The sequence below is a fragment of the Mustela erminea genome, chromosome 2, assembly GCF_009829155.1.
Source record: "Mustela erminea isolate mMusErm1 chromosome 2, mMusErm1.Pri, whole genome shotgun sequence".
Lineage (NCBI taxonomy): Eukaryota > Metazoa > Chordata > Mammalia > Carnivora > Mustelidae > Mustela > Mustela erminea.
Window position 1 is genome coordinate 161,121,698 of NC_045615.1, and position 24,477 is coordinate 161,146,174.

The following is a 24,477-nucleotide window of genomic DNA, read 5'->3' on the forward strand; positions in this document are numbered from 1 at the left end:
CTGGAGGGGACAGAAGATGGTCGTAAAAGGATCAAACTGTGATGACGCCCGTGAACTTCGTGTCCTTTCACACGGGCCTGGCATTCGCGCTTCTCACACAACAAGTCGCCTCGGCCTCCCGTGGCTGTGGTCGGGGAAAGGAGACGAGTCGGGTCAGCTTCTGGGCTTCCCCGCCGTCACCAGGCTGTGTTCAGTCGCTTTCCACAGGGCTTTGCTGCTCTGTTGTACAGGGGGCAAGGGAAGAGCTTTAGAGTCTGAGTCCTCTGGGGAAGGCTGGAGAAAGCGACCTTTCCTGTAGCTGCTGGAATGTTCTCTGAGGGCTCTTTGTGTCCTGTCTAAGGAACCACCTTTCCCACCGTCTCTTCTGTCCTTCTCTTTGGTCTCCTGCTGCACTTTACTTTGCTGCCTTCACAATGACATCATTTTTGACACCAGCTGAGACGAGGTGTGCCCGATCTCGCGGCGCACGCCGCTCCCCAGGTCACGCGCGCCGGCCTCTGCTTGCTCAAATAGGTAACGAGTCGTCTCACCACTGCCTCCTGAGCTACTGTTACTCCCACTCTGCAGGTTAGGACGGCGAGGAGCGGTGAAGCTAAGTGTGAGGTAGAAAGGACGTTTTTTCATCCAACAAGAGCTTCTTGTTTCTTTTTTTAAGATGTTATTTATTTATTTGACAGAGATCACAAGTAGGCAGAGAGGCAGGCAGCGAGAGAGAGAAAGGAGGAAGCAGGCTCCCCGTGGAGCAGAGAGCCCGATGCGGGGCTCGATCCCAGGACCCTGGGATCATGACCTGAGCCGAAGGCAGAGGCTGAACCCACTGAGCCACCCAGGCGCCCCGAACAAGAGCTTCTTATTGGAGATTTACCCACCGTCTCCTGATGATATTTAGAACTTGGCAAGTCCTTCCCCGTCATTCGTGTGACGAGGACAAAAGCTAATGGTTGCTACAAAATGGATACGACGGGAATGGAGGAACTTGACTATGGACGACACAGCTGCTTGTGTCTGCAGTTCCGGCTGCTTCTGCGTAGTCGCTGGTGAAAACCCCCGTGGCGGTGTGGAAAGCAGAACCACAGCCTGATGACTCCGAAAGGGCCTGCTGATCAAGTGTGCAATTCCCTGGGGATGGCTGAGAAACGTATTCCAAAAGGCCATGGGAGGGTGAGGGACCAATGCTCCTTCTCATTTCTGAGGGGCATTTTGAACTGCAGGCTGAGCCCACCGGGGTCTGGGAAGGCTTCCTGGAAAATGAGAAGTTGCCTGTAAGAAGTGCTTTTTCTTTTTTTGTTAAAAGATTTTATTTATATATTTGACAGAGAGAGAGAGATCACAAGTAGGCAGACAGACAGGCAGAGGGAGAGGAGGAAGCAGGCTCCCCACCAATCAGAGAGCCCGATGTGGGGCTCGATCCCAGGACCCTGAGGTCACGACCTGAGCCAAAGGCAGAGGCTTAACCCACTGAGCCACCCAGGTGCTCTATGTAAGAAGTGCTTTTAACACATCCCTGGAGAGGGGCTGCATTTTATATTTAGAGAAGCACAGATTATAATTTTCTTACAGCCATCTTCTATCTCAAAATTATCAAGGAACAAAAAGAAGTTTCTTACTTTTAGAGTCTGGTTTCAATCTAGAGTTGCTGAAACAAAAGTAATTTGTCTCTTTTCATTTTGAAATGAATTGCTCAGCAAGCCAACACATGTCTTGCCATGCTCTAGAAAAGTCAGGGGCTTTCCTAAATAAATTATGTGCGGCATGTAAGATAAGAAGATGGTTTTCTCTCATTAGCCCTCTTTTTAAATTTATTGCCACATTTTCACAATACACAATTCAAACCCTGAGTGATCTGAAATGTTTCACTAAGAGCAATTATGGCGAAAAGTCAGCGAGTGACCTTCTACTTTTCCTAATAAGCCAAGGATAATAAAAGCCACATGTGAAACCAGCCTAGAAGAAGAGATTATCTGCAGTCACATATGTTCAGTGTTAGAAATTAGAATCAATTGCAAAACACAGTAGGAGTACGTCACTATAAGAAGAGACAGCTCAGGGACGCCTGGGTGGCTCAGTTGGTTAAGCGGCTGCCTTCGGCTCAGGTCATGATCCCAGCGTCCTGGGCTCGACTCCCACATCGGGCTCCTTGCTCAGCAGGAAGCCTGCTTCTGCCTCTGCCTGCCACTCTGTCTGCCTGTGCTCACTCTCTCTGACAAAAGAAAAAAAATATATTAAAAAAAAAAAAAAGAGACAGCTCAAGAAGAAAAGGAAAAGAAAAGAAAAAGAAACATCAGCTCAGCAGAGTCCCGTATTGAAGAAATAAAAACCCCTTCTGCAGACTTGCCTGACCATCGAACATGCCGTTTGTTTGCCATGGAAACAGAGAGGAGGTGGCCTCCAGTTGGTGCTCTGTACGCCATAAGTACTTGTCATCGGAAGGAGATCTGGACTTTGATTTATGTAGTAGGTAAATTTACAGCCTCAAGTTTATCTGTCTGAAGTTATCACCTGTTCCTGTTCAGACTATGACATCGTGGTTGGTTGTTTCCATGTAGAAGGTAACGGATAGGATGATTCTGTCATAACCAGTAAAAAAAAAGAAAAATCTGCCGTGTATTCATTTAATGTACATTTACTGAACACTGACTTTGTGCCAGTTGTCAGTCTGGACACTGGGGTGGAGACGATTCCAACGTGGCCCCCGTTCCAGAGGATACTACTGAAAGACCCTCGATCCGCACCCAAGAAGCAGACACCAAGCCTCCACTGGATGCAAGTTGCAAGAGGTTTATTGGTTACACAGGCGCCTGCGGACGCATCAGCCTCTGTGGACTGAGCGCGCCGGGCTAGGTTGGGGAGCAGATTATATAGGGCAAGGGTTGGGGTGGCGGGAAGCGGTGGCGGGAAGCGGTCTTACAGAAGCAGATGCTTGGTTACAGGAATCTGATTGGTAAATTTAAATCAAGCATTGTCAGGCACTGGGTTTAAGGCAAGGACACAATGGTTTGTTCTGGTGGGAGGCGGTGGCGGGAAGCGATCCTATAGAAGCAGATATGCATGGTTACAGGAGTCTAATTGATTGATTTGATTCAGGCATGATTGGGCGTTGGGGTCAGGGCGTTCTGGTGGTTCCTTGGGTCAGCACTCTGGAAATTCCCAGGTACACTCTATTCCTCATTTGTCCTTTCTTTTGACAGACCGGGTGATCACAGACAATAGACATCCTGGTATGTGTTGCCATCCGGCTATGGGAGTAATCAAGCCTTCAGCAAGGGGAGAGGGGGTGCTGTGGGGACATCAGGTCACTTAAAGAAGCCTTTAGCAAGGGGAGAGGGGTCTTTCACTACATTCTGTTGAAAGGGACCGATCTGTAACCAAATGATTAGGACAGTCAGATCAACAGCCGAAGAGAGGAGGTCCACCGAGCTGCAGGAACACAGAGGAAGGAGGGACGGTTTGGACGAGTTCAGCAAAGCTTCCCAGAGGTAGTGACAGCTTAAGCCTCGCAAGTGTAACCAGGATCACGGGGGCTGTGGAAGGAGCTGGAGGCATTGCCAACTGGGTGAGTCCCGGGGGCGCATCGGGAGCCCACGGACCGGTCGAGGCAAGCCTAGGGCAACCTGCTCTGTGGACCTGGCCTGCTCCAGGGAGGTAGCCCAAGGCAGGGCTGAAAAGTTAGGTGCAGCTCAGTTGGTGACGGGCCTGAGTGCTGTCCCTAAGCCTGTAGCCTCGATCCTGCTCATTCCCTGGCCCTGTTCTGATTGGCCACACTAGGGATCATGTTAAAAAGAAATTTAACAAGTAGTACGCCACAAATCAGATTGGTCAGCAGGTGGCGGGGGCGGTGGGCAACCCCGAGACCCTCCCCTGTGCCAGACCTTTCGGTTGCTGGAGCTCCGTGTCTTCTAAGCTTCCCAGGGATGAAACCAGGGTTATCCGGAAGGGACCAGGATGACGCTATTTGCCAGCCAGGTTGGAAGTATTTTTACAATTTTAAAGCCAGTGCAGCTGAATGTCTGCACCACTCCAGGCCAATCCCCGGAGAGAACTAGGAGGTCGTGCTTTAATTTCTCTCCTTCTCTGTGCTCCCCGGACAAAGGCGATTTCATCCCTTAAGAATGTCTTGGGTCGGGCGCCTGGGTGGCTCAGTGGGTTAAGCCGCTGCCTTCGGCTCAGGTCATGATCTCAGGGTCCTGGGATCGAGTCCCGCATCGGGCTCTCTGCTCAGCAGGGAGCCTGCTTCCTCCTCTCTCTCTCTCTGCCTGCCTCTCTGCCTACTTGTGATGTCTCTCTGTCAAATAAATAAATAAAATCTTTAAAAAAAAAAAAAAAAAAAAAAAGAATGTCTTGGGTCAATTACCCTCTCCTCTCCCCACTGCAGAGTAAACTCTCTAAGAAGCAAAACTGACTAAAACTCTTACCGATGAAGTCCCAGGGCCTCGCCTGGCTTCCGTGACACTTGCGGTCTGGCCCCTGCTGTCGTTTGAACCTTTCTTCCTGTCCACCTCTCAGGGCCTTGCTCCCCGGTGCAGTTTGTGCAACGCCCCCAGGGAGCTCAGGTCGGGGGCTGGTTTGAGTGTTTCCTGCAGCAGACTCGCCTCCTGCGGCTGGCTGGGAGGGCCGCGGGCTGGCCACGGCACCCTGCGTGGGGCCGGTGCCTCTGCTGAACACGGGTAGATGAGCCCGGCACACCTTCTTAGGAATGAGTTGTGTTTTTCGTTCGTTCTGTTTGTTTGTTTGGCTAGGCAATGGCTTTGAAGCGACTCCTGAGTCAGTAAGGCTGAGGCACAAGCAGGGATAGACGCTTGGATGGCGACTCTAGGCAGTGGTTGAAGGGTAGCGGGCAATGTGAGCGAATGACCGATTTCATGGGTGTTCAGGGTGGACCTTGTTACTGGGATCTTTGATCCACATCCTTAATTATCATGTACTTTGGGTAGCTTATCCCGATATAGAGTGTCCTCATGGAACACGGTTATAAAATATAAATATAAAATAAAATATAAATAAGGTGTTAAACTATATATATGGTATGATTATATTATAAAATTCTGTTAATTATTAGTATCATTGATTAATTATAAAATATAACGAAGATGTTCAATAGCAATGAAGTACCGAGTGTGGAGTTCGTAAATAAGTAAACCTTCCTCCAACTCTGTTTTTCATCCGCTGCTGTCATCTCTTGCTTGGACCAGAGGAGGGGACTCCATGCTGGTCTGTCTCCCTACGTGCAAGTCCCTTCATCCTCTCCAGACAGCAGCCAGAGAGAGCTTTGAAAATCAGGACGTGTGCTGCTCTTGCTTAAACCTATTTAAGACTTCACGTTACACTTAGGGTAAAATCCTCATTTCGTTCCCTGACCTCCAAGGTCACGTTTGATTGGGCCTCTGCCTATCCCTCCCGCCATGAATCAGTCCAGTGTGCCCCTCGGTGCCCTGCTGGTCCCTCTGTGTCTTCGAGCTTCACTAGGGGGGCAGCCTTCAGTTCCTTGAAGCCCTGGTCTCTTTTCCTGCTCAAGGACTTTGTTGGTGCTGCTCTCTGGCTCTCTCCAGGGCTGGCCACTTCCCATCCTTTAGATCTACCTCAAGTTGGTTGCTTCCCACTCCCTCCGCTGTCATTCTTTATCAAAGAGCCCTTCCTAACATTTTTTAAAGCCAGAGGGAAGGAGCAGAGAGAGGGGAGGGAGAGAATCTCAAGCAGGTCCACGCCCAGTGCCAAGCCCCACACGAGGCTCCATCTCACAACCCTGAAATCACGACCCGAGCTGAAATCAAGAGTCAAACACTTAACACACTGAGCCAGCCAGGTACCCTATAGCTTTTAACAGAATTTGTAATTATCTCTGAATTTGTTGGGGGAGGAAAGTTGTCTGAAATTAAGGCTTTCCTGTGCAGTTTCCAGCGGAGAGGAAGGCATTGGACCTTGAGATGAGCAATGAGGGCACCCTTTTCTGATCTAAAGGGATACATAATAGAATTACCTAGGTAGAGAGTCCCCAGTCTCTTCCAGTCAGCAAAGGCATTTCCTCCCCCAGTTTTGGTCAGAATGAGTGCCTCTGCCGTACAGGCTGTGCTCCACAGTGAAGCAAACACTTCGAAAATGAGGATGCATTAACAGGAGCATAGGTTGGGGTTAGGCATACAGTTAATTGACTTTTAATAACACCGATCACTCAGAATAGACGTCTCTTTGCAGACATGCTAAGGTGAAAAGCAAACACAAATAGTAAAAACCAAATACTGGAAGAGGAGGGTATTTCTGAGTGTTAAAGGAACAACTCTGTTTAGGAACAACGTATACTTAGCAAGTTAAGTTGTAAGAGAGAAGTATGTCAAAATGCATGTTGAGAGCAGAAGCTGGTGGCGGGGGGTGGGGGTGGGGGACCAGAGCCCAGTGTTGGGGGAGGACCGGAAGAGTCTTTTGGGAAGATGGAAGGAAGGGGGGGCTAGAGAGAGAGAAGACAGGGGTGAAGGCAGGGAGACAGCAGTGCAAATCCAGCAGTAGCGCGTCTTTCAAGGTCTAATCAAGGAGAGAGTACATGGCATCCCTCCTTGCTGCTGCTTCATGGTGTGGAGGCATGACTGGTGACCCTGTCGACACTCCAGTGTCTGGTTATGAGAGACAGGGTGGCACGCTGAGCGAGGCCCATCGGATCTCGTTAGACAGACCATCTTTGTCTAGAGAATGATGGTTCCCTTTCCTGGGATTCCCGTTACTCGAAAGCCTCGATGGCTTGTTCCAAGTCTCCGAGCAGTATTTTATTGCAGTTGTGCTTCTGGCCAACAGAAATAGTTATTTTTGGTGGTGGTGGGGGGTGTTGTTCTCCTGGGGCCTACATATGTGCATCGCAATTTGGGAATGACGTCTCCAACATCCTCTTCATGAATTCTGAAACCTTTGAAAGAAACAGTGCACCCAGTCCTTTCTACGCCAGCGTGTTCACCGATGTTGCCGTTTGCCCGCAGCCTGCCACGAGTCCTGTGCCGCCTGCTGGGGTCCGACGGAGAAGCACTGCTCGGCCTGCAGAGACCCCCTCCACGTGCTGAGGGAGGGCGTCTGCCAGAGCAGCTGTGGCCTCGGGTTCTACAACCGGCAGGGGATCTGCAGCCGTAAGTGCCTGCTCCATGCGCCAGAGCCGCGTTCTTTCTTCCAGCATCCTTTGTTTTATTAAAACCATAACATTTTTTTTAGTCAACAAATAGGCAAATGGCAGGGGCACTGGGTGGCTCAGTGGGTTAAGCCGCTGTCTTTGGCTCTGGTCATGATCCCGGGGTCCTGCGGGTCCTGGCATCCAGCCCGTGTCAGGCCCCCTGCTTAGCGGGGAATCTGCTTCTCCCTCTCCCCCTGGCTCGTGCTTGCTCTCTCTCTCTCTCTTTCTCAAAGAGATAAAATGTTTAAGGAGATATGCAAATGGCCGCTAAGGTCGACAGTGTTTCAGCGGTTTGCAAGCTCTTTTTTCCAACTGGCAGGACTGCCTTTCATGTCCCCGCTTCATGAGAGCGTGGTGGTTGCGGGGCTGGTTCTGGCCCCATCCTGCAAGGTTCCAGCTGCTCGTTCCAGACTCCCAGCTGCACGGAGAGGAGCAGGGCTTCCTTCCTCCAAATTCCGAGTTCTCCATCGGTGCCCGACTGCACCCGAGTGTCCGCAGAGACAAAGGCGTCCCCAGAGCAGCGAGCCGCAGACCTACCTTTGTGGTGGTGTCGCTGACTTAAAGCTGAAGCTGTGACTGTGTTTTCTGTCTTTCTTTAATGCCCACGCCAAGGTGGTTGAGAGTTAACTCAGCTTAGTGCTTCCTTCCAAGCACTTTATGAACATTAACGCACTGAGAGAGGAAGGCATGGGGGAGGCGCGACCTCGGGCACGTTGAGTGCTCTCTCCGTGCGCCAGTTTCCCTTATGGAGATCGGGGGTAACCGTAGCTCCTGTGGGAGACAGAGTAACGGCCCCTCAGAGATGTCTCCGTCCCAATAGCCAGCGTTTGTGACTCTGCTGCCTTAGATGGCAGAAGGGACTCTGTAGGGGTGATTCAGTCAAGGATCCGGAGATGGGGGAGACCACCGGGCCAGAGTAACCACAAGGGTCCTTCTAGGAATCTGAAAAGTCGATCTGAAACAGAAACAGGAGTCAGGGTGAAGCCAAGAAGGGGCAGTGAGCGTGCAGGCGGCCTCTAGAATCGGGGATCTGCCCCAGGGCTTCCGGCAGGAATGCAGTTCAGCTGACGTCTTGACTTTAGGACATCTGACCTCAAAAACTGTAGGATAGGGCGCCTGGGTGGCTCAGTGGGTTAAGGCTTCTGCCTTCGGCTCAGGTCATGATCCTGGAGTCCTGGGATTGAGCCCCGCATCGGGCTCTCTGCTTCGTGGAGAGCTTGCTTCCTCCTCTCTCTCTGCCTGCCTCTCTGCCTACTTGGGATCTCTGTCTGTCAAATAAATAAATAAAATGTTTTTTAAAAAAGTTAAAAAAAAAGAACTGTAGGATAATAACTGTGCTGTTTCAGACCAATGAGTCTGGGGTCGTGTGTCACAGGAGCAGTGAGAAACGGAGACGCACCGGCTCAGAGGGCTGTGGGAGGCCTGAGCTGATCCAGGCCGGCGTTCGGCACAAGTGCTGTGCCTGGCGCCTGCTGCTCCCAACGATGGCTGTCATCGCCCTCATTTTCCGGATGAGACAGAGACGCTAGGAAACTTGCTGAAGGTCAAGTAGCTAATACGGGGCAGAGCTGGAATTCAAGCCTCCGTCTTCTGGCTTCGATCTTACCTGCCTCCTACCTGCTCTCCGGCTGGAAGGACACGCCTCTCTCCGCACCTCCGCTCTTTCTCTCTCCTTCTCCTTCTTGCCTCCCTTGATCCTCTTGTCCCCCGTACCCCTCCTCCTGTCAGCCTTCAGACCCGCCGCTGCCCTGTGGACATTGCCACGTCCACGGGGGCAGCGGACAGTGAACAAAAGGTCCGGACTGAAGGTTTACTGTGATGGTCATACCTAGGGACAGGCTGTGATGACTGTTTTTTTAAATAACAAAGTCCACTAAATCAATAGAAATGTGCAGCCCCTAAAACTTTCTTGAGTTACTGTCCTCATTTTGTTTACTGAGCAGGGCAACAGCAAAAGTGAGATGATCTTTGGGACTCGACAAATCCACGTGTCTTGGGGAAGAGAGCTAGCCCTTGGCAGCTGCTTGCTTCAAGCTGTGCGGAGATCCGTCAGCATCACTGGTGTGAAAAGTCTCCCTTGCTGTGGATGAGTCACAGCGGCTCTTGTGTGGGGTTGGGAGAGAACAAGGCTTTCGAGAAAGGCCAGGTGGCTGTGTTTTCATCTTTTTCGGCCAGAGCCACTTTCCCACTCAATTAAGCCAGATGCGTTCTCTAAAGGTCAGCAGACGTCAAGTTCACACTAATCCAAAGGCATTTAGCCTGTAAGTCCCCAGGGAGACTGGCTACTGTCCCTGACGAGGGGCTGTGACACTGACCTGCTCCTGAGACGTTACATCTGGATTGAGAAAGTGACTTCTGCTAGGGAAGCGGGTATTTAAAAAATGGTTATTAAAAAATGAGGGGTTAGTGTGAGCCTTGAGGCGGTGCAGGGTGGAAATCGACTTGGCCGAGAGGTTGGATGAAGAAAGCCAGAGCTCCTTGCTGACTGGAAGCGTTAAAAAAGAAGAGTGCTGAACAGGTGGCTTAGGGAGAGAGTATGCGTCTGAAATGCTATCTGCGTACGTTGGGAAACAAAGCATCAGGAAAAAAAAAAAAAAACTCCCCAACAGGAGGATGGGCCATTGCTGAAAGTCAGCCAAGGAATCCATTGATCCACGAGTAATGACCCATCGCCTGCCGTGTGCTTAGCACGATGCACGGCTTTGTGACACCGCGGACGTTGACCCACAGGCCTTTGGATAAAGACTGAAGTTTGTATTTTCCTAAAATTCTTAAAAGTTCTCCAAGTTTGTACCAAATGCCTTCAGAAGCGTTCGTATAAATATTTTCTAAAACGTCAGTGAACCAAGTCACTGATTGGTATCGGGATGTTAATTAAAACGTCTGATGCTGATAATGCTGACTTATTTCCAGTTCAGCTTAGCGCTGTCCAAGATAAAGACTGGCTGGTGTTGGTTTAATAATTTATAACTGAGCAGCCCGTATCTCTAGAAATCTCAAAGTCAAGTGCTGAGAAAAATCCAGCACAACCTGTCATACACGGTGGTGTGCCCCGGCTGGAAGAATTTACAGCAGCCGAGTTCATTGGCGGTTCATGCTTTGAGTTTTACAAATGTTAGATATAAAGGGTGGGGAAATTCAAAAGACAGAAACCTCCTCATTCTTTAGTCTTTTAAGTACTTGTGCTGTTGTAAAGGGCTTTTCTGACTCGGGCTAACACAGTAAATCAGTAAGTTCAGAGGCTTCTGTCAGCCGTGCGCTCCCTCTTTCTTCCTCTTCAGTCATTTCCCTTCCTCGCCAAGGCAACTATTTCAATGTTTTATGCCTTTATTTATTTATTTATTTAGCGCACACACATGTGTGTGAGCGGGGGAGGGCAGAAGAAGAGGGAGAAAGAATCTTGCGCCAACTCCGCGCGGAGCGTGGCCCCGGACACAGGGCTGCATCGCACCACCCCGAGGTCGTGACCTGAGCCTAAACCAAGAGTCAGACACTCAACCGACCGAACTACCCAGGCGCCCCTATTTTATTTTATTTTTGTCTTTTTTTAAATTAACATATAATGTATTATTTGTTTTATCAAATCATACATTTCATTTTTATGGGTTCATGTAAAATGAGTATTCTTTCGAGTGTACGTACCCTTTTTTCCCCCTTAAACGATGCGTTACAGAGTTCACGAGGTTCTTTTTTCACTCCGCATTACGGTTTGAGTCACCTGTGTTGCTGTATCAGCTGGTGCTCTGCTTCTCGCTGCTGCACAGAACTCCCTGGGCTGCGGCCCCATGGCTCACCCGTCCGCTGTTGACAACGGACTCCCCACTTCTCTCCAGCCCTATGCTGTCACGAGAGAGCACCAGGGAACCGCCCCAAGCACGCCCCTTTATGAACCTGTATGGAAGCTGCCCTGGGGTGGGTAACTGGGAGCAGAACTGATAGTTTCTTCACTTTCCAGATTCTTTCTTTGACGGAGGGATGCCGGCCACCTCACCAGTATCCACACTCTCAAGTGTGAAGCTTGTCTCGTTCACATCTTTGCCACCATTCGGCATTATCAAGCTTCAGACTTTTTTTCTGGTTATTAGGTATATGGGGACACCCCATTTTCTTTGCGTTTTTCTGATTATTAATGAGTTTGAGAATATCTTCAACCCCTATTGGATTGGCATCCCTACCCCCCAGCCCATTTTGACTTTAAATCCTATATTATACTGGATATGCTGGTGGGTGTGGTTCAGAGTATTTGTATGCTTGGTTCAACGAGTAATTATCCCGTTTCCTTCAACTGTGAAAACAGAAAGTACAGAGTGCTTTGAAATGTTAGAATCAAAGAAACAGAACTCAGCGGAGCAGCGAGACAATGTGATTTCCATGTTGATACCAACTGTGGGCATTGTAAAGAGTAGACTTCTGTGCTCCCTTTGCTCATGATTGACTTTCTCTGGTGGGTTTCTTCCCCCTTAGCTTGTGACCAATCCTGTAAGAGTTGTGGCCCCAATAGTCCCAGGTGTCTTACCTGTGCTGAGAAGACAGTATTGCATGATGGGAAATGCATTGCTGAATGCCCCCATGGGTACTATGCAGAGGCCACTGGCAGATGCAGAGGTAAGTCAGGAATAATCATTATTGTCCTCCTCATCATCATCAAAATGCATTTGACACGTTGACACTACCTAGTGCTCTATGATGTTTACTTAAGAATTTGTGTGTATGATGAGAAGATGTCAAATTGAAAGGAATAGGTTTCTCATTGTAAAACCCGTGTGTATTTGGTGTGGGAGTAGGTGGATGCTGTGGGACTTGAGTGATGAAGTAAAAGACTTATGCATATCAGTCATCATTAGAGATCATCTGGTGTTTTTCACCATGAAGAACATCTTTAAGATCTTCGTATAGTCCTCACGTACTTACAAACCTTCACTAACTTAGGTCGTAGGTATGACAAAATCATTTCTTAGATGGCATGAGCACATACCTCAGCAACTATAACACATCACAAAAATAAAATAAAAAAAATTAACCAAGTTTGATAGCTTGTAAAGCTGAAGTCCATATCTATTGAAAATTTGGGCTTATGTGCTATTTATATATTGTTCTTTCAGATTTATATGACTTTAACTATGAAACATGTAAATTTCTATTTACATGTGCTTGACTTGTGTCTTTCCTTCGAGACAACTCCGGGAACGTACTGCTGCCTGGGGCACCTTGATTGCCCCTCTCCTCCAAAACAAGCATACATATCCTCACTTCACCTATAGTGCGGGTTTGTGGCAGAATGTTCTAATCTGCCCAGCCTGGTCTTAGCAGCGTCCTCTTGTCTGCCAACCTCTTTACTCACCCAGTGTTTATCCCTCTTCCACGACGTCCTGCCCTCCAGAGTCTCATCCTACGTCCACACTCCTCTCTCCCAGCTCCTGCCCATTGTTTCCTGGAGTCTTCTAGTATCTCAGTCCCATCCCTTAGGACAGGCCCTGGTATCATCTGTAAACCAGTCAGAGATGTTCCACTATTATCACCCAGGACTAAAGCAGCAGAGACGCATGCCCGACACTGTCATATACAAAGATTGTTTAATGTAAGTCTGCCTTAAATCCTACGTTAGACCTAAAAATATCTCAAATGATCCTTTAGTCCAACCTCGCAGTGCATATGCCAGGGATCCTGAGCCTGGAGAGACCCTGACTTGGCTAAAGGCATGGACAAATTAGTGGACAAGCCAGCGAAAATTCCAGTTTCCCCAGAACTCAGATAAATTTCTCAGTCTTCCCTGTTCAGGTAGAGGGTTTTAGGTTCAGACAGACCTAGGGCTAAATCCCTACACTACTACTCACCACCTCTGTGATCTTCGGTAAATTTTTTAACTTCCCAAGACCTCAGTTTTCTCATCTGCACAACCTCATGATTGCTATGAAGATTAAATGCAGCAATGTGCATAAACCCCTTAATGGAAACATTAAATAAAGCGTAGCTGGTAAATAACAGAACATGTATAAAAGATGGTAAGAGGTCACTGTGGGCAGTCATGGGTATCCAACCCCTCCTGAAGCATCTTTCCCCCGACTTAGTGTGACAGCTGAAGGAGGTTGAGGTGTCACAGAAGGGGCTTCCTGGCACATAAGGAACCCTTATGAGTCACCTGAGTTCCCTGGTGTCCCTCTCACTCTCTTCCTCAGCTTGTCACAATTCGTGTGCCAGCTGCTCTGGACCCACGGGCTCACACTGCACAGCCTGCGTCCCGCCCTGGGCTCTGCGTCAAGGCCACTGCCTGTCCAGCTGTGGAGAGGGCTTCTACCCTGACCACGGGCTCTGCAAAGGTACTGTTGGTGTCCTCGCCATTCTTAAGAGACTTTCCCATCAGAAGGAAGTTACTTTTCAGGACACTTTTCCCCTACAGTTTATCTTCTGTGGCTATGTATATACATTCTGTGCTTTTTTTTTTTTCATTGCCAAGGAATAATCTGAAGAAAAAACTATGTTGGAATATTTGTGATGTCGCCCCTGAAATTCATGACTTTCCTGGCCATCTTTGAGAGGATGGTCATTTCCTCGACCATACGTTAAGACAAAACAAAACTCTTACTTCCTCCTTTTCCTTGTTCTCCTAGCATTGCTAATGTGTTTTGTAGTCTTCATTTTGTTTTTCCCTGAAGAACCTTTCTTTGTTAACGATAAAGCTGAACGAACTGAGTTAGTAGCAATGCCTGTGGGCTAAGGGAAATGGAAAGTCTTAAATAGCTGTTTGCCAAAAAGGCTTTGGGCTCATTGGGAGGGCGGGATCATTGTCTTTTGAAACTAGAAACTGGGACAAACACTTCAAGCAGATGCAGCTAATTTATGTATATTTATATGGAGGGAAACTTGGGAAAGAGTTTGAGAATAGTTGTAAGAATATACATAGTTATATGTATATTAATATATGTTATATATATTTATATGTTATATATACTGGTGTGTGTTTTTATATACAAATATATTTGTATAATTTTATATAAATATAGACATATACACTTGCATATATATGTTATAAATATGTATGTATGTATTTAAAACAGGGAAGCCACAATAAATATTCTGAAAAGAAAATTTAGAAATCTTTTAAAGAACTCTTTTAGAGTTAGTTATATCAAAGTGCTCTTGTAAACAGTTAATTATGTCAAATGTGGGCCTGAGGTAGTTCCCGTATCCTGTCTGGGTCTGATTTCAACCCAGTAGCCAAGGAGAAAGAGAAACAGTGATGGTTGTTAAATTCTTGTTGCTCCTCCGAAGGGGGCTCTTCCTTGTCTAGGAAAGCAGCGTTTCCTCACGTAAATTCTAGGAGGAATTTGTTGCCTGGATGCTTACAGAGCGGGTGATGGATGACATTGTGGACAATAACGCAATGACCGTCCTTGCAAAAAATACAGTAATGGCCTTTGTATGGAAACTTGTTAAAATCTTCAACAAAAACTGAGACCATGATATTAAGACATCATTCCATGAATGTATATCTGGAGAACCAAGATAATATTGTCCAGTTTGCTGGGGTTTTTCACGTCCAGCTTGACCGCCCTCACAAGGCCCGAGAGATGTGACCCGTTAACATCGCCGTCACTGGACGTCTCACAAATATCATCGCCCTGAGCTATGTATAGGACACGAGAAAGCAGTTTTCTGATAGAATGTATCTGGTGAACTCTTCTAAGGGGTTTCGATTGCATTAGGGACTCCCCTTGGTTGCAACAAGTTTATGACCCTTGGATTGTTTTCTGCATTTTGTTCTTGGCAGCCTGTCATTCCTCTTGCCTCACTTGTCTGGGGCCAGAACCCGCTCACTGTGTCCGGTGTAAGAAGCCCGGGGAAGGCCTGCAGGTTGCGCAGCTGCCTGGCGCGAACATCACCTCTGGCGAGTGTGTGTCTCAGTGTAGAGCCCAGTTTTACCTGGAGAGCACGGGGCTGTGCGAAGGTGAGCAAGCATGGGTTGAGGAGATGTGAGGTAGTTTCTGGGCTTTGCTCTTGAGAGATCCTGTGAGGTGAGAACAAAGCCAGAAGACCTTCGTTTTCACGTAAGAATTGTTCCAGGATACTGTGGATGGAGCAGAAGCTGGACACGCAAAGGAGTGGCCCCCACTGATGTTCTCTTTCCCTTGGTGAATAATAGACGACCTTAGAGAGCTGGTTCCCTTTGACCCCCCGTCCCCGAAGTCACATTCTAAGAAGTTCCAGACAGGAATTATTTCTGAGAAGTATGAGTAGCTAAGAAAGACCCAGAGCTCATTGTAGAATTCCATTCAGTATTTCTTCTAATTTGCTACTCTGAATGAATATGAATTGGTCCCTTCAGGGCAAAATCTGGACTTCTGTCAAAATGTAGAAGTGATTCTTGCCCCTGCCTAGCGTATCATCAACAGAGAGTTGACGCCGTCCTGGATAATTTGACTCAATGGCTGGGACGTCAACGAGTGGCTGAGGAGATGAGGAAGCACTATGGACGATCTGTGGGGAGGTCGGGGAGGCTGGGGAGGCCCCTCTGTTCCTGCACAAAGTTGGGTGAATTATTTGATTCTCCAGCTACTTAAAAAAAAAATACAATACTTACATTTTGCATTGTGAACGTATGTTCATTAAAGGAAACTTTGAATGTAGAACAAGCAGAAAGATAGACTGCCCAGGATCCACCACTTGGGTAACTGCCTCTACCATTTTGCTATAACATATCCAAGTGTTTTCCTGTTCATAGCTTTGAGTTTTTATTTTTACGATGTAACTGTAAGCGTGCTGTAGATTCAATTTTGTGTCTACAGTATCCAATTTTACATTGGAATATATTCTTACATGGAAAGGACAGATTTCAAGGTTAAGTTAAAAGATCTTAACACAGTGAGTCATACGGCATAGTAGGAAGTTGCGGATTTGCAATACGGAGCCCCCAGGCCAGACATTAAGCTCTCTGAGCCTCTGCATTCACAGCATTAGAATAGGGGTAATTATCTCTCTCACATAGGCTTTTTGCCAGGATCAGAAGAAGTTAGGAGTGTGAAAGTTCTTGGTAAATTATAAAGCCCCATGCTCAATTGTCACAAATGTCCATCCAAATACTCAGGAGTTCAGGAACATTATAGGGGTAGTCCCCTGCTCCCTGGGGTGCACTGGGCTCCAGAAAAGTTACACAGTGCCTAGAAATGAGGGGAAGGATATTTACTCTCCAAATACACTGGTTTCCATTCCTGTAGGCGTTGCCTAAACTCTCTGTGGTCCCTTAAACTTTCATGGCTCTGTTTTCACACAGCTACTTCTGAAATACAGGAATCTTTGTCCCTAAGAGTCCCAGTGCCTTCCCAAGGCACACACCCCACAGCCCTCCCCTCTGATGCTGGGATAAATCAAGAAGAAATCTTCCCAGGCTCCTCAGCCTCTCCCTATAATTTTGAACATACATTAAAAATGAAAAGCAGGAATTTGAAGAGGGAGCAGAAAAGAGAAACAAAAATGATTAACATTTGTAAAATTAAGTTGTAAATAAAAATTCGAGTGACCAGGGTTATCCAGCCAGAAAATGGTGTTACTGTTGACCTGGCGCACCATGGACCAAACACTAAGAGAAGCCCTTACTCGTTTTTCTCTTAGGTCTGGTTCCAGCCTTGTGGGGTGAGCGGGATAGCTATTTTACAGGAGTGGAGGCTTCAGGAAGTTAAAGCCGTGCCTTGTTCAAAGTCGTGTGTCTAGCACAGAGCAGATTCTGGTGGAATAAGTCAGCCTGACTCCTGTATCCACGCTCTGTGTTACGGTCACTGACAAGGCAAAAGCCCAGCACACTAATACTGCAGGATTGGACCATCTTAAATCGAAGGAGGCATTCTCAACAAAGGGGAGTTTTCTGGGAATCCCTTTGTACCCACACCTTTTCTAAAGGATTAGAGTCTAAACCCTGTGGGATGGTTTTATTGTGGTCCCATGGGAGAGATCTAGCTTGACCCCTGGAGCCCCTTGTGGTCCCATGATTTTATGCTAGTTCCCATAATACTATTAGGTGCCACGCTCTAGGCTATCTACTCACATTTATTACCGCGTCCTTGTGCAATCTCTGCTATGTAGATTGTTGTGCTCAATTTATAAGTGAGGAGAATGTGGCAGAAAAGGTTAATTGAGTTGCCCAAGATTCCGTTGGGAAATGGAGCGCAGCCACCGCTCGTTTCCAACCCTATCTGAGTATTAAGCGTGTTGATTGATGTGTTTCTTGTCACTCATCTCATATCTCTAGAAACCTTTCTGCCTTCCCACAATCTGTTCCATTTTTGATTCTGCCGAAGTGTTGTCAATGCCGTCGGGCTGGGGAGCCCCGTGAGACTGCACTGGGCTGTCCTTCTCACATGTTCCCAGAAATACCCTGGCTTCCTTGCCGAACATTTAAAAAGGGTTGTAGTATTTTTGTGGCTGTACCACTGAGGGTTTATTTTGCAGCACGTTTGATCTCAAGTGCTTTTCTATAAAGAAGAAAAAACAAGTGTTTGCTGGAGCTCTGCTTCTTTCTGTCTCTGAGACTGCGGTACAGAGTGATTAGAATGTCAGGACAGCTAATGAAAGCCAGAAGCAGATGCATGATAGGAAGAAGCAATTTACTTAGAGTCTGAAGTGGTGTCAGAAGTTATCATAAAAGTGTTAACTCAGAGCTACATGACAGAACCAGGAATTATCTACTGGAAGATGAAACAAAACTACTCGAGATATTTGACTAACAGCCAAGTCTATGATTGAAGGACAAAAACACATGAAAGTAGCAAACAGTGACCAAAGTGAACTGTGTTTGTGCGTAGCTGGAGGGCAGGCCGGTCTGTTTCCATCCCTTCCTTCTGTGGTGTCTGGCGAGTGTTTCCTCGGTGCTGGGCATCGTCTAGGTCCTGGGGGCGCACTCATCAATGAGGCAGACAAAATTCCCGCCGTCAGGAATTTCTATTCTAGTGAGAGAAACAGATCATAAATAAATGAATAAACACCAGTAGCAACAAAACCTCCGGTGTGTATGGGCTGCTGCTCTGTGCGGTGAAGCCCGCAGCCGGATAACGGGCAGGATAACGGGCAGGGAAGAGGTGGGCTGAGGTGCTGAGAGGGGGAGGGGCCCTTGCTCGCGTTTGTCCTGCGATTTGGGCTCATCCTCAGGAGTGACCTTGGGCACTTCAGAAGATGGAGCTTTGGCTTCATGCGTTTTGGGTTTTTAGGTGTTTTGTTTGTTTGTTTTTTGCGTTGTCTTGCTTTTTCCCACATGGCCTTTATGTTTACAAAATGTGGCTAGAACTGCTGGTCCAAGACGGTCCATTACTAACTGTGAAAGGTAACGTGGAGGCATTTTCAGTGGTCAGCCACAACCGTGCATGTTTACTCAGTATTAGCATGCAGTACCAACTAAAAGAAGGACTTCAGTAATGTTACCCAGAGTTCAGCTCATGTATTTAGTGGACTGTGTCAGCATTGACAGAGTCTAGTTTATTAAAACAAGCAAACAAACCAACAAAAACCAGGACATCAACCCCCTTGCACAAATAAAATAATACAAATTCAGTTCCTCCAGAACCTCTAAACAACCAAAAACCATCCCTTGCTTTTTTAATCCATTTCCCCCCACACCCCCCCACCAGTTTCCCAGGCTTCCCTGAGTTCCCGAGTCTGTCGGAAGTCTCCAGGGCGGGGCTGGTAGGGGCCATGATTTTATACAATTCCAGGGGCCGTTCTCATGCCAAGTCCTATGACAGGTTCCTCCTGGTATTACTTGGTGACTGGGCAGCCCATGTGGCCATGCCTGGCAGCCCAGGGCGGATGGACAGGACAAAGGACCCAGAGCTCTTGTCACCGGGAGGCCTCTCCTCTTTTCTGAGAAGGTTCCTTGGATCAGGTCAGATACTCAGCTCATTCTCAGATTCCCCTTGCATTGTTGTTGAGCTGTTTTGTTGGTGTTTTGTTTTGTAAAGGATTTAACTGTTTTGAAGCCTTAGCTTTGGGTCGAGGTCTCTCTGGAGCAGAGCTTTTCATTGGAATGTCTTGGGAATCTCGTCAGATGTGAATTCAGATTCAGTGGATCTGGGGTGGGGTCCGAGTTCTGCATTTGTGCTTCCAGGTGAGGCTGATGCTCCCGTCCAGGGACCATAGGCAAGGAAGCAAAGCCTCTAATTAAAAATGGGCAAGCATATCATTTTATTATTGGTATACTTGTAACTAAAGCAGTTTTTAAAAATCTTAATTTCTATTTCTTCTTATTACATGCATAATACATATTACAGACATTTAAAAAAATACAGATAAGAAAATTAGAAAAGAAAAACATCTGGAACACCTCAGTGGCTCAGTCAGTTAAGCATCTGCCTTTGCCTCAGGTCAGAGGAGCCCTGGAGTCCTGCGATCAAAGCCCACATCAAGCCCCTTGCTCAGCAGGGAGCCTGCTTCTCCCTCTTTCTGCCGCTCCCTCTGCTTGTGCGCACGCGCTCTCTCTGACAAATCTTAAAAAAAAAAAAAAAAAAAAAAAAAGAAAAACATCTGTGACTAGGTTACCCAGATTTAGCAAATAAAAATGTAGGATTAAGAAATAAAAATGCTTAGCAGATTAAAAAAAGGAATTTTTAATGTAAATATATCCCAAATATTGCCTGAGATATTCTAAACTGCCATTCAGTGTTTATCTGATATTCAAATTTAAGTAGGTATCCTTTATTTTATTTGTAAATTCTACTGATAACCCTTAAACCTTGAGATAACCTCTTTTAATCTTTTGGCATAGATTCTTAATTTTATTTATATATATATATATAAAATATATATAAAATATATTTTTTATATATATGTATATATATATAAAATTTACAAATTCCTTAAAACCAAGAGTTTTATTAGAAATTCTGTAAATTTGGGGCGCCTGGGTGGCTCAGTCCGTTAAGCAGCTCCCTTTAGCTCAGGTCATGATCTCGGGTTCCTGGGATCGAGCCCCTTGGGCTCCCTGCTTGCCTGGGAGTCTGCTTCTCCTTCCCCCTCTGCCCCGCCCCCCACTCATGCATGTTTATGCTCTCTTTCGCAAATAAATAAATTCATTTTAAAAATTCTATAAATTTACATTTACTCCCATTTTACAGCTGAAGAAAGTAAGGCTTGAAGGAACTAACTAATGAATGATTTAGCAACGAAGGATCCTGGGCTTTAATACAGGATGTAGCTGCTCAGGAAATATTTCCTTTTTTTCGGATCCCAGCTCCCTGTTGCTCATTTCACACTAGAGCTTTACAACTGGATTTCAGGCCAAGCTGCCTCAATTAATGATGCAGGTCGATCACCTTTCAACAGCTTGGCGGTGGCGACCAAGGACTGGATCTGAACATGGTCAGGATGATTAGATCAGCCACGTGATTGCCCCAGTTCCGCAGCGAGTGGGTGGTGGATTCTCTCCATTCCCACACAGCTCGGCAGGAGGGTTCAAGATGATGTGATTTTGAGGGACTTCCAAGTTTTTAAAAGGTGAACTTTATACTGCGATAATGAACGTTACTCACACGTCTTCTGACGTAGTCTGTCAGTAAATACTTAACAAAGAAAGCAGACGTAGCAAACCTCGGCTCCCGTTCCTGCACTGACCTCCTTTTCCTTAGACTGAGAACAATCATAGAGCCTTAATCAGGTCAACATTAGGGAAATTTTAACAACTACAATTTCCCAGGCTTGCTTTTTCAGTCTCGAAGATAGTATCGCCTCTCTGGGGCAAAAGTGCACAGAGTCAATACAGGTTTGATATCAATTTAAAAAATTTTGTTTTTCTTCTAGTTTTGCTGAGATATAACTGACATATAACATTGTGTTAGTTTAAGGTATATAACAGTGATTCTATGTACGTGTATATTGGGAAATGATCACCACTTGGCAACTTTCAGATGTATGATGTTAACCGCAGTCACTCTGCTGCCCATCGTAACCCCAGGACTTCTCCTATCTGGAAGTTTATACCATTTAATCCCTTTCACCCATCGCCTACCTGCCAACTACCAGTTTGTTCTCTGAATCTTAATTGTTCAGCCAGCCCTTGGCTGTTGAGCGGTTTTCAAACCCTGTGTGATTGTCTAGGCTCCTTGCTTTGTTCCTAGTGGCCCCAGTAGTTGAGGGTGTGCAGGACTTGTTGGTGCCCTACGGGGGGAACCTCCGTCAGCACCTGAGGTGGAGGCTGATGGAAACTGGAGCCTCAAGCAGCAGCTTTAAGATCGGGCAGATTTCCCTGTTTCAGAGCAACACTGGGAAGTGGGTATTTCTGTCTGCGCCCTCTGCACGGAGTCGTGGGGTGACAGCCTCCAGGTGAAGAACGGTCTCTTTGTTTGCTGTGGTCCGTTGAACCCGTGAACTCAGACCTCACTGACCACCAGAGCCAGGGTGTCAAGGGTACGGCCGACATGAGCATAAGCTCTTTCCAGGAAGACACTAGTGACCTAGAATAGAGCAGAGGTAGAGCACAGAAATGGTGTCCGCCCCCACCCCCAGGTCTGTGAAGAGGGTCCCAGGGAGCGGGCCTCTGTGTGTGCATTCCATTAGAAGCCTGACCCGTTGCAGCGGTTTTTAAGATTCACAAATAGGTCTCTTTCAGGGAGAGGCAGGAAGAATGGCCTGAGTGCTGCCTCCTGGGGGAAGGGAGGCGTAACCCCAGGATTCCTTGGGGTCCCCTTAAGAAATGTTTCTTTATTTGCTATAGTCTTATGGGCTTTGTGAATGCAAGCCCTTTTGGCTTCCAGAGCTAGGGTTTTGGGGGCGCATCCCTCAGGTGGACTCTTGAAAGTTGTGGTATCACATGTTGGCTCTAAACCCTTTATTCCAAAAGGAGAAGCTGGAGTTTTTTCCTGACCGTGTGGCGCTGGGGGTGGGGGTGGGCATGGCATGTGTCCCAACCTTCCCCACCTGTGTCCATATAGGTGTTTTTCTCATTTGTGTGATGTGTAGGAGGCCCTCAACATATCAGCCAGTTTCCGGATTTCTCCCAGAGGGAACTGTGCCGCGTGTAGCGGTAGATGTGGTGTGTCTGTGGGCAGACGTACATTCACGAGACTCCCAGGCCACCATCTTGGCCTGGAACACTGTTTCTTTTTCTTTTTAAATGGGAAATTCACCAATTATTTTGGTCGGTTCATTAACTTGCTTTGGGTGAACCAGGAGAAAAAGCATATCGTGAGTATTTTGATCTATTTAGCTGTTGCTAAGATTCACCAAAGGCCTTAAGGCAAAGAGTTTTAATTAAAGAAATAAATGGGCAGGAGTCTGCCTGCTCAGCTTAAGAGTATGTGATTATTTATGAAGTTGGGATCCCCTTGCATTAATTGAATAAAATACATGGCAGCACTCTTTAATGTAGTCTCCAGAGTGCTGACATAAGCCGTACAAATGCATGCCTCTGGTGATTTTCCGTCTTCTTCCCTTTCGCCTTCTTATTTTTATGGCATGGGTGTGCTCCACTTTGGGGATAGAAAGATGAAAAAGATAAAGACCATGCCTTAAGGAAAGCATGATCGAATAAGGGAGACTGACATCTGAACAAGGAGTTAAAAGAACATGATACGTGCTGTTGGAGGGGCCAAGGGCAGACTGCTTGTGCCTTGTGCCTACTGCCAGTACAGCGCTGGGGAGTAAGAATTCTCCTGTCCCCTTAAGGTCCTTCTAAGTGGCCTAGGAATCAAACTGACGTAAGACAGATTAAGAGGAGAAAATCAAATTTAATAGTATACATAGAAGGAATCCATACAGACTTGGAAATTCCAAAGACAGGCAGAATGAGGTAGATGTCATCCTGAACGAAGGAGAAGGGGTTAGAGGTTTGAGACTTCAAAGCGAGGGCGTACAACCCTCAGGAAGATGAAAGAGAGTAGATGTTGGGTAAACAGATGTTTGCTGGGCCACTCGAAACAATGGGACACCCGGAAGACTTTGATCAAGAAGACCTTGCTCTGCTCCTCCCTGTCTGCCAACCGCAGATTATATCATGATGTCGTCACCTCTGGTGGCGGCTTCCTTCCTTCCCCATCTAAATTCTCCTTAGGCAGTGGTGGGGAGGGTGAAGAGCTTCTCCTGCATCTTCTGGGTTTTGATTGCTTTTTAACTCAAAATAGTCTTTATGCCAAAGTGGCCGTCTTGGGGAAGCTTTCCTTAAGGCATCTACCCTCCAAAGAGCACAGAGGAGACTGACTCTGGGAGAGAGAGTTTGAGAAAAGATCTACAGAGAAAGCTGCGTCATCAACCTGTTGAAGGATTGAGAGCAGTTCCCCGGGGCAGAAGGTGGGAAAGGGCATTCCAGGTCAAGGAAACAGCAAGTGCTGTTTTTGAGAAGTCTGATGTATCTGTTATTCCCGCAGTGTGAAGCCTGAGGTGGCGAACTGAGGGGGATGATACTGGAGACACGGGGTAGAGTCACGTCACGAAGTGTTCTAGGTGCTCTACGCTAAGGAGTTCGAGCTGACACTACTGGTCTTGGAAGACTATTAGAAGATTTTAAGTAGGGAAATAATCTGGTCAATTTGCATTTTATAAAGATCAGCCCCTTACCTGTGTGGCGGTAAGTGGGCAGAAGCAGGGGAGCCGTTTGGGAAGCTGCTGAACTCATCCACAGCGTGAGTGGTGTCGACGGTCTGCGCTACGGGGCCATGGGAGCGGTTCAGGTGGGATGGACTTGCCAGAGATTTCGATTTTGACAGAAACCAGGCCTTGGGCAGGCTGTGATGGGAAAGTTGAAGTCTGAGGTTCGCAGCACGAGAGTGTGGGTGAAGAGTGGGATTACCAAGTGAGGCAGGGAGCGCAAAGGGAGGATGAGGCAGTGCGTGGGGTGTGGCTCGGGGTGTGTCATGAGAGCAGTTCGGGACAGGAGGAATGTGATGCCTTAACTCGCCTCAAGCAGCTATGGGCTGAGCGTGGAAGTGGATAATGAATAGTGCTTTGGGAATGAGGAGAATGAGACCCCAGCGAAACACCAAGTAGACGTATCCCCTAGGCAGTTAGATTTATGTGGTTGGTGTTCAGAGTGAAGGCCAGCGCTGTACGCATAAACTGGGGACTCACCAGCATGGAGGTCATCGTTAAAGCCATGGATAAGTTTGCCAGGAGTGAGAAGAGAAAGGGCAGACGGTGCCGTTTTGGGAAGCTCCAACATTCCTGAGATAAACACAGAAAGGCTGAAAGGAAATGATCACAAAGAGAGGAGGACGAGCGGACTCTGTTGTCCGTGTTCGCACCCCTGCCCCACTGGCTCGCTCACCTACTGCCTCACCCATTCGATCAGCAGAAATTCTTTGACTGAGACCTTAGGACATGCCAGGGACAGGGACTCTGATAGGTCCTGCAGGAATCACAGGATG

The 24,477-nt window shown here is 47.2% G+C and overlaps 1 protein-coding gene across 5 annotated transcripts in view; it reads left to right on the forward strand.

Annotated features, from left to right (window-relative positions):
• The window catches only part of FRAS1 (Fraser extracellular matrix complex subunit 1), a 416,244-nt gene that overhangs the window by 199,516 nt on the left and 192,251 nt on the right, over positions 1-24,477 (forward strand). For 4 of the 5 annotated variants that reach the window (XM_032334686.1, XM_032334684.1, XM_032334685.1 and 1 more), the window contains 4 exons: positions 6,960-7,103; positions 11,609-11,749; positions 13,321-13,461; positions 14,913-15,089. In XM_032334686.1, the coding sequence (XP_032190577.1) occupies positions 6,960-7,103; positions 11,609-11,749; positions 13,321-13,461; positions 14,913-15,089 (603 nt within the window). Of the gene's footprint in view, positions 1-5,090; positions 6,748-6,959; positions 7,104-11,608; positions 11,750-13,320; positions 13,462-14,912; positions 15,090-24,477 lie in introns of those variants that run through there. The other variant, XM_032334687.1, reaches the window with a different exon arrangement.